Source organism: Morone saxatilis, unplaced genomic scaffold, assembly GCF_004916995.1.
Source record: "Morone saxatilis isolate NCDOM2014 unplaced genomic scaffold, NCSU_SB_2.0 Contig22, whole genome shotgun sequence".
Lineage (NCBI taxonomy): Eukaryota > Metazoa > Chordata > Actinopteri > Moronidae > Morone > Morone saxatilis.
In genome coordinates, this window is record NW_023339785.1 from 21,829,761 (window position 1) to 21,839,935 (window position 10,175).

At 43.6% G+C, this 10,175-nt stretch overlaps 2 protein-coding genes across 2 annotated transcripts in view; both read left to right on the forward strand.

Moving 5' to 3' along the window:
* Positions 1-609: 609 nt before the first annotated feature.
* Positions 610-7,516, forward strand: smad5 (SMAD family member 5). The gene is made up of 6 exons (XM_035669212.1): positions 610-1,560; positions 3,101-3,394; positions 4,501-4,608; positions 5,267-5,488; positions 5,585-5,841; positions 5,967-7,516. Exons 1-6 carry the CDS (start codon positions 1,158-1,160, stop codon positions 6,108-6,110), a joined length of 1,428 nt encoding a protein of 475 aa, XP_035525105.1. The 5' UTR covers positions 610-1,157; the 3' UTR covers positions 6,111-7,516.
* A 1,765-nt stretch (positions 7,517-9,281) lies between these two features.
* The window catches only part of syvn1 (synovial apoptosis inhibitor 1, synoviolin), a 13,042-nt gene continuing 12,148 nt past the window's right edge, over positions 9,282-10,175 (forward strand). The window contains exon 1 of the mRNA XM_035669222.1: positions 9,282-9,483. The gene's annotated coding sequence lies outside the window, so the exon portion shown is untranslated. The remainder of the gene's footprint in view (positions 9,484-10,175) is intronic.

Consider the following 10,175-nt stretch of genomic DNA (forward strand, 5'->3'; position numbering starts at 1 on the left):
TATTATTATTATTATTATTTGCAGCTACGCTCTGATTGTTAATGTAACAGGTGCTGCTCACTTTCTGCCCCTGTGCACATGCTCTAACAAAGGAAGTAAGTGTTGTTTCATTTTACCCGTTTCAACATAGTTAAAAATAACTACTAAATAGCCTAAATATGCTGACACCACTGCATTATAAATATATTCATGTTGAAACAGACACCAGCTCCTTCCTTTCATGAATGCGTTGTATGTTTAAAACAGGACATGTGTGTTGCTGATTACATAGTGTTATTAGTTCACTTGCTGTCTGATGAACCAACTTGCCAGCCTTCACGTGTTGGTGGTCGTTTGTTTGGCTGCGAGAGCGTTAGTGCTCATGTTTGGTCTGTTCCTATGCATGACTGTCTGCCACTTCTACAACACCTATCAGATAATCGCGTCAGTCAGGTTTCAGACTGAGTCTCTATGGAAACGATGCGTCAGATCAGAAAAGGGGATAAAGGGCTTTTTGATCATCCTGCTGAGTGACAATAGTGTTTGTCACATGCTGTATTACTCAGAACTGGATTTTTAAAATCTGCTTTGATTGTGATGTTATTTACAGATGTTGAGTGACTTTGTGATCTTTACATGTGTCTGCTCTCTCTCGTGTTTTGCAGAAGGCTGGTGGAGTGAAACACCGACTGCGCGCTGGTTGGACGAGTGAATCCGGAGCAGAGCGGGGAGTCGTTGTTTCTTAGCCTGTCAGCGTGCACCAGTGAGAGCTGCTGCAGTGTGTCAGCTCCACAGAGGTCTTGATCTCCTGCAGCCTGCACCTCCTCCCTCCATCAGTGGTGGTGACCCGAGTCCGGACAGCTTGCTGCAGGGCCCTTCCTGAGCAGCAGCAGCTGCGTCCTGCTTGCTGACTCCCCTCCCTCCCCTGCTTCCTGTCCTTGGTCAGACAAGGCTAAAGCCTCCTGTCCCCTACCCCACCCCTCATCTCTGCTGGCCTCTCACACTCTCACACACACTACAGTGCTTTCTGCTGTTGACCACACGTTCACACGCTGTTTTAGTCTACTAACGCTAGTTGGAGATCCATCAGCAGGGGACTCGTAGACCCTCTCGGTCCCCCTGGAGTGACCCGCTACCGCAGAAGTCCTCCCTTTTTTACCTCCACTACAGCCTCCAGCATGACCTCCATGTCCAGTCTCTTCTCTTTCACGAGCCCAGCAGTGAAGCGCCTGCTCGGCTGGAAGCAGGGAGACGAGGAGGAGAAATGGGCAGAGAAGGCGGTGGACGCGCTGGTGAAGAAGCTGAAGAAGAAGAAAGGTGCCATGGAGGACCTGGAGAAAGCTCTGAGCTGCCCCGGACAGCCCAGCAAGTGCGTAACCATTCCAAGATCACTGGACGGCCGGCTGCAGGTTTCCCACAGGAAAGGTCTGCCTCATGTCATCTACTGCAGAGTGTGGCGCTGGCCGGACCTCCAGTCCCACCACGAGCTCAAGCCCCTGGAGGTGTGCGAGTACCCGTTTGGCTCCAAACAGAAGGAGGTCTGCATCAACCCATATCACTACAAGAGAGTGGAGAGTCCTGGTAGGTACTCAGGCCTTCTGCCAGCAGGGCAGTCAAAGAGTGTTACTGCAAAGTTAATGTTTGATACGTACTCTAAACTTAAATTAGCATCTCTAGCTGTGTCATTTTAATTAATTTAATTCTCATTACCTTCTCAAATTAGTTTATTAACTCCTGTGTGTTCTGTAAGGCACAGTCGTCACCAAATGTTTCTTTAACACATAAAGCTGAACAGCAGCGGCCGAGTCGCAGCAGATAGAAGGCAGATTAGACCGGCGTGGAGCTGTGCACATCCCTTTAGCTTGAGCTCTGAGTAAACTAGAGCTGGTAAACAAATCCACAAAGGTCAGGAGGCTGTCATCACACAGGCCTGTTCCACCCCCCCTCCATTTCACAGAGAATCAATATCAGTAGCTCTTTTGGAGTCTTATTAGATTATATGCCTCCAGCACTCCAGATGGGGTGTGGCATCAGAGAGTGGCTCACTAAATGCATAAAGCACTCAGACTAAACTCCCAGCACTTTCTCATCAGTACCCTCTCCCTCTCTCTCTCTTTCTTTCTCTTTCTCCCCCCGTCCGTCACTCACACAACATCACGTACACTCACAGATGAGCCTAAGGGGACAGCCCCTCTCTGACACTAGGCTGGTTTGGGATTGCCAGCTCTGTATTGACCAGTTCAAGGATCTGATCACATGTCGGTCAGGAGAGACTGCACGTCATATCATCTAAAGCAAAGCTCTCTGGGTAGTTTTGAGGGATAACCTTGGAGCCGTAACGCTGAAGTCAGTGAGGAGATGAAAGTCAAGGCTAAGGAAACACTCTCTCTGTTTGACAAAGTGTGAAATAAAAACAGCCTCTGTCCTCTGTCTTTACCAAGGTCTCAGTTGGTGTTGAGCAGTGTTTTTGTATTTGATGTTGAACTGTTTGAAGACTGGGGGATTGTAACGGTTTACCAGAACAAAGAAGTGCTCCTGTGGAAAGATATTGGCTCTGTTTGTTGAAGTGTCTCTGCTGTCATGTATCACACATATTGGCTCTACGTTGGTCCTACGATCTGTTATCTCTAAACTAGAGCTGAAACAATTGACCAACCAGTAGATCAACAACTAGTTTTATTGTTGAAGGATTTAAAGTCGTGTATTATGTCTGCTTCTCCACTGTGAACATTTGCCTTTCATTTTTTAAATATGTGAGATTTTTGTACTGTTGGTTGAATGAAACAGGACATGCAGACATCAGCTAAGGATGTAGGGAACTGAAGGGCTTCATTCACTACTTTATAGGTCAAATGGCTGAAGTAAAGAACTGGTAGCGGCAGTCCCAGCTTCTCTTTCCAGCACTGGCTGCGTCTCCTTGTTAATAATGGAAAGGATACATTATTAACAAGGAAAAGCATTTAAGCACACAGAAAGTCAAACTTGAAACAGGTTTTTTAGTTAAAAGCGTTTGTGGTAGACGAGCTCCTAACATCCAAAGATCAGGTAGTTTTCTCAATGATAAGAAAATACCGTTCTCTAACTAATCTTCCTCCTTTGCCCTGTTTGTTCCACCGTACAGTGCTCCCCCCTGTCCTGGTACCGCGGCACAGCGAGTTCAATCCACAGCACAGTTTGCTGGTACAGTTCCGCAATCTCACCCACAACGAGCCGCACATGCCCCTGAACGCCACCTTCCCAGAGTCCTTCCAGCAGCCACACAGCGGGGGCGGCAGCAGCAGCGGTGGAGGAGGAAGTGGAGGCGGCTCTTTTCCCATCTCTCCAAACTCCCCGTATCCTCCTTCTCCAGCCAGCAGTGGTACTTACCCAAACTCTCCTGCCAGCTCGGGGCCCTCCAGTCCATTCCAGCTCCCAGGTACGCCAAATATACTCGTGTACCTGACCCTGGGCGAGACGCCAAACTATTGTGTTTCTGGATGGTCGCTGTCATGTAGCCAACAGCAGGCTAACTGTTATTAAAGTCTCAAGTGATTTTAGTTTGTTTTTAAGTAAGGGACAATAATGTTTACAGTTTACAACAGACGTTAGCCTAAGATCCATTTTAATAATCATATCACGTACAAAACTCCCGGTTTAGGGACAATACACTGCTGAATTGTTTACTAAAATATCATACAGTCATCTTTTATACTTCCTAATAGTTTAAACCCATGTATAATACACTTATGCAATGAAAAAGGTTCTTCTTTACAGTACTCTAACCAAGTTATTATATTCATCCGAATCAAGCTACACCCCTAAATGAGAACAAAGGAAATGCCAGCTAAGCAGTGTCCACCAGAGCCAGAGCTGCTGGCTGCTGTCAAGGCACTAACTGAGTGGAGCAGGCGGCCTTTTTGTCTCATTGTTACTGACTGGAAACCAGACTGATCATCCAACTTAAAATATATATATGTATATAACACTCAGATGAGACATTCCTCTCTGTCCTGTTCAATAGCGTTGGTATAGTAGAGAAATAACACTGTTTGGATTATGTGTGTGTGTGTGTGTGTGTCTGGTGACTAGTGCTCTGTTCTGCTCCAGTCCAGATCTGCTGACACATCCGGTGGCTGCAGGCAGTGAGGCAGAAAAAGTTTTTAATGGCAATTTAGGATTTTAGGATTTGAGCTTATTTGTGCTGAAAAGCCCCCGATCGTCATCGTCTGCACTCACATGCGTCGTTATCGCCCAGATGTCCTCGCTGCAATCTAAGTGGAGGTTTTCTGCGTTGTGTTTTTTCCTGTGTGCCTCGATATGGGCTCGGAAAGCTCATATTGCATCTCTGTCGGGAATGGGTTAGCATGTGGCTTAGCAAGTGAGGGATATGTGAAATCTGACACCATTTCCGGGGTACAGATCCTGTGATGATTGTTGGAGTCTAGGGAGACATCTGTGTGTGTGTGTGTGTGTGTGAGAGAGACTATTTGCCAGCAGCAACAACTGGTCTCATCCTCACTAACTGCTCTCTTAATGTCTCAGCTGACACCCCACCCCCAGCCTACATGCCCCCTGATGAGCAGCTGGGCCAGGAGAGCCAGTCCATGGAAACCACCAGCAGCCTGGTGCCACCGAACATGGCCAGAGGAGGTGAGGAGTGCACAGATTTACACTGACAATAAAGCTACATGCAGAACACGGTGGAAAGGCTGAAATACCAACAAGGAAGTCTAGAGAATAGTCCGTTGAGGCACAATATGAAAACTGCAGTAAAAAACATTATTTGTTTGTGTAACTACTAATGACTGCCAGTTTTTTTTCCACTCGCACTGTTCTCTGGATTAATATGTTAGGGACAAGAAAGTCATCATCACATTTTTCCACAATTACATTTAATAGTGAATATTTGCCTAATCCAATATTTATAGTATTTCTGTTCTGTTTTCTTCCTACATTAACATCTGCAAAGCAGTTTCAATGTATTTGACGCCTGATAATACATAAAATCATTCCTTTCTTTTGATTGGTTTCTATGGTAGTTTGTATTTGTGAAGTATCTTAGAAGGGAGGTGCTCTGTCCAGCTCCTGTGATTCAACTATACAACAATACAGCACAGACGTGTTTGTGCACATAGTGACAGATTTATACACAGCAATGGGAAATGTATTCTCTGTAACTAAAAACATAGTGCTTTGTAAGATGCATCTTAATTAATGCCTTATGCCTTCCAGAAGATATTTGTGTGTGGGAAGATTATCGTCAGCGAAGTTGATGACTCACCTGTTTTTATCCAACCAATTTTCCCAGATGTGCAACCAGTGGAGTACGAGGAGCCGAGCCACTGGTGCTCTATCGTCTACTATGAACTTAACAACCGCGTAGGTGAGGCTTACCATGCCTCGTCAACCAGCGTGCTGGTGGACGGCTTCACTGACCCTTCAAACAACAAGAACCGCTTCTGCCTCGGACTGCTGTCCAACGTCAACCGCAACTCCACAATCGAGAACACCCGCAGACACATCGGCAAAGGTACGACTAACTCAAACGCAGCAGAAGAGGCGGGTTGGTGTGAGCTGTACGTTGTGTCCGAATGTCCTGACCATCGTTTGTCCGTCTGTTAACCAGGAGTGCACCTGTACTATGTGGGAGGGGAGGTGTACGCGGAGTGCCTCAGTGACACCAGCATCTTTGTCCAGAGCCGTAACTGTAATTACCACCACGGCTTCCACCCCACCACGGTCTGCAAGATCCCCAGTGGATGTAGCCTAAAGATTTTCAACAACCAGGAGTTCGCTCAGCTTCTGGCCCAGTCAGTGAACCACGGCTTCGAGGCCGTCTATGAGCTTACTAAGATGTGTACCATTAGGATGAGCTTCGTCAAGGTAAGGCCTTCATGAAGGAAAACAGAGGATATGGGGAGGGCGAGAAGCAGGCACTGTTACACACTTCTCATCCTCTTTCAACATCATCTTTGTCATTGTTTTAATTGTATTCTGCCCCCTCACAGGGCTGGGGAGCTGAGTATCACCGACAGGACGTCACCAGCACCCCCTGCTGGATCGAGGTGCATCTGCATGGGCCTCTCCAGTGGCTGGACAAGGTGCTAACACAAATGGGTTCACCTCTCAACCCAATCTCCTCTGTGTCCTAATGATGGACTGCGGAGATCCTTTCTACTTTTTTTGTTGTCGTTTTTTTTTTTTTTTTTACTTTTCTTTTCTCCCCCTCAGTGATTTATAATTTAAGGTGGTCTTAATGGCTGAACTGTTTACACTTAACTTTGGGAAGGGATATTGAATTGAACTCTGGCTGGAAGTTCAACAGCAGCAGCAGCAGCTGGAATCAGTTGTTGAAACAGAGTAACATTACAAGCAAATACCTGGAGAAAGAGAGGAATAAGGAATGCCCAAGTAGCAGTAACGACACGGACACACTACTGCTTGACAATGCTGACAACACCTGCAAGAATTGAGGGCTCCATTGTCAAGCTTGGATCTGTCAAATGTTAATTTTTTGCATAAAGTTTTATTGTTTTCTCAAACGTTTTTATCTCTCTGTATGTGTAGTTTTTAATGAAGCAGAACTGTTTCACTACTCTGCCTTATGTCCGACAGACAAATTTGAATTTTACTGAACACTTTTTACATTGTTGTCTCAATGTCAGATATTTACAATTTTAAGATATAGACACGATTATGTTTACCATTAGACTCAAATATAACAAAATGCTTTTTATAGTCTCTACTGCTAGACACGAACACTGAGCTACTGCCTTTAAGAGAAGGTTATGTATGCCAACCGGATAGTTTTTTTTTGTTTGTTTTTTTGATATGGGAGATCAATCACTGAACAAGTTTAACACGCCATAAGCTAACAACATTGTGAATGTTACATCTATTGCAATAGAAGTAGTCATTTATGATATAATCAGACAATGGACATCATCATTATTGATTCTTGTTTGTACTCTAAAGTTCAAGTAAGAGTGACTGTATTTTCCATACTCACTGTATTAACAATATTGTGCACTCATGGATTTTGTGGAGGCATATTAAATTTTGGCGTGGGTACCAAGGCATTATGTTGATAGATAATTAACTTCATTAGCCCAGTGAAATAAACAGGTTATTTGGTAACAATGATTGTTTTATTTTGTCTGTTTCTCTGTTCTTGTAGGGGTTAGTTATACTTGAAATCCCTCTCGATAACCACGAACAGCGTGAGACAGTGTTGAACCAGGATGGATCAACACTAACGATACAATCAGGCATGCGTACAGAAGACGGATTGATTCAGACTGATGATTTACAGCACATCACTTCTCCGTTCTGATATGATTATACTTGTTTGAATAGCTGCTATTAGACGTGCTGCCAAGTGGATGTTAAATTTATAATATAAACAACACTGATCAGTTTTAAACGTCGCTATGGCAAACTCATAAAAACAATAGTAAAATGTTGATGACTGAAGTGTTGAGTACATGGAGCCTGCAGCTTATTTCTATTTGCTGTAAAGCTCTCAGAGTATCAATAAATGTACAGTGACTCACAATAATAATGTTCTTTATGATACTCAAACATTTAATTAAGAACATTTATTGGTTATAATGGAAAACTCAAACAAAAAGGCAGATTTAAATGAGATGATCCTGTTGTGTGGAGGATTACACACATTATGTAATAAAGTGGTTTGTCTTTATGTAATGATAAATGATCAAATGTTTGATTGTATTCTGGAAACAAGGGGAAGAAATCATACAGGTATAACACACATACGCCTTCACTGCATGATGCCATCACCTGCTGTAAATGATTAAACCTATACATAGTTGCGAACATACTGCCCCAGTTTGGATGTTTAGATCTCATCTCTTATATATATGATCTTAATTATTCAGCTGTGTAAGGTTGCTTACCCGTCTCTGGTTGATAATCAGAGTAAATGGATTTTTAATTTTTTTAATTAGCGGATGCATGTTTTGCTTGTTTCATATCATTTAAGTATTGGTCTTGCATGCCTAACTCTTTCTAGCTTCTATTGATTATCCATATAACATCCAAAACAGTTGATGCGAGAGGAAATGGTTGTCCTATATGATATACTAAAACTGCCTGACCAGTCGACGTGCGGAGAGTGAGATTCATTATTCGTTGCCATTACATTTGATTACGGACCCAAGAACTAACATTTTATAGCTTACCATTGATCGTTAAGCTTAATAACAAACTTCTACGCTTCTAACCAAATATATGTAAAACCGTACTGAGTAAAGACCGCAAACTAGATCTTGGCTTGATAAAAGACTGATTTAGAACAACCCAAGACCGACAACTCTTTCCATTCAATAAACTATACCAGTGTACCGCCACCAATATCTATCTTGAGCTCGCCGCGGGAAGCAACACAGAAAACAAGGAGATGGAATTTCATTATTTTTCTTCAAAAACATGGCCTCCTTCAACAAATCTTGAGAGGTGGTCATAAACTATGATCAAGAACGCTTGCATCGAATGAGGGACATGGCGTAAGCGCGCCCTCATGCAGGGCTTGTATCCTCCATTCTAACCATATTCTTGCGTAGCAATCTATACCTGACTTACCCTAAACACTCGACAACTACTCTTATAAATGCCATGTCTGTGCGCGCCCAGTAGGGGCCGTAAACAAACATATGATCATGGTAGGGTCGCCCGTCGTTTACAGGACGGCGGGTGAGAGGGAGATCGCGATTGTCTGGAGGAGCGGTGGGGGTTCAGGCATGATAGGAATGGAAAGGACTGCAAAGCCACTAGGTATAGCAGGCAACAGACGCGCATGAGCCTCTTAGAGCTCATGTAATGTCCACAGTATGTCGCGAGTCTATCTTCGTCTAAGATCTAAGCCCTTACAACTGCCGGCTCTCTCTCATATTAATCTCCTCCATTAAATACCCTAACCCTTTGGAAACAAGCCCCTTATTTATATTATTAATGGGAATAGAAAGAGCAGACATTAACCCAGCAGATATGAAGTTAAACATTAACATGAGTAGTTCAGCAGCAGCAGGAACAGAAACACAAATGAATCAGTATGACAACTTCCTATTGGTCCACGTTGATATTTACCGTAAATCTCCTAAAAGGTGAACCACATCAAATCTACAAATACAACGCAACACGTGAAAATGACCGATTAAAACGCAAAATATTAAGTCTTAACCCCTTAAACATTCAAGACAAAGCATCTCTCTCTCTTTGTTTGCACACCGAGTGGCTGCAACACGTCGGTGCGGCACCGCAATCTTTTCTCTTGCGTGAAAATTACCGCAGCGGCCGGATGTGAGGTGGCTCCGAGGAGCAAGCCAAAGATAAACACGTAGCCAGACGAGCAGGGGCGAGGATAACACACATTACAGAGAGGCTGCAGGCGGAAAACCGTACGAAAATGGAGTAGCCGGTAAGAAAACAGAGATTTTCAGCAGGCAAGGAGAGAGAGAGAGACATCCGTGAAGTGAAGCGAGGAGTCCCGCAGACATCGAGTCGGTGAGTCCCGCAGAGTCCTGACAGCTGGGAGCAGCTAGGTGGCTACTGTTAGCTGGAGCTACAGATAAATAACCCTAATTAATAAACCTGTCTGATAGTTAGGCGGTGTCTGCAGTGGGTTTTAAATGTATTACCTTTTTTTTTAAACGTGTGTAACTAGCTTTTTTCTTTTAGTTTAAGTTGCCCTCTCTTTATCCTGGACAGCTTTTACAAGGTTGGGGGGGGATTTGTGCGAGACTTCATGTAAAGCGTGTTAGATGTGATGTTTTCCTCTCCAGGAGCGTGTTTGGTGTCTGGTTTTGGTGTAAAGTTGGAGATTATGTTGTGATGGATGTAGAATTGTGTGGAGGGTGTGCTGTAACTTAGCTTGCAAAAAGTGGGAGTGTACACAATGTTAACTTATGCAGGTGAAAATAAAACCAAAGCAAGGAGTAGTTTCATTTTATGTTTTACCTGCATTGGTATCTGATGCTCTGTGTCCTGCCCAGTAACAAAAAACCCCACTATATTCACCTAATACTCCAGCTGTGGTTTATTTATAATTAAAATGAAAATGTGATAATCAGAAAGCTGTTTTTTAAAGAGGTTATTTGTTTTTTAGTGATAGATATTCCTTTATTCGTCCCACAATGAGGAACTTCAAATGTTACAGCAGCAAAGTGGAGAAAAGATAGAGAAAAAACAGTATAAAA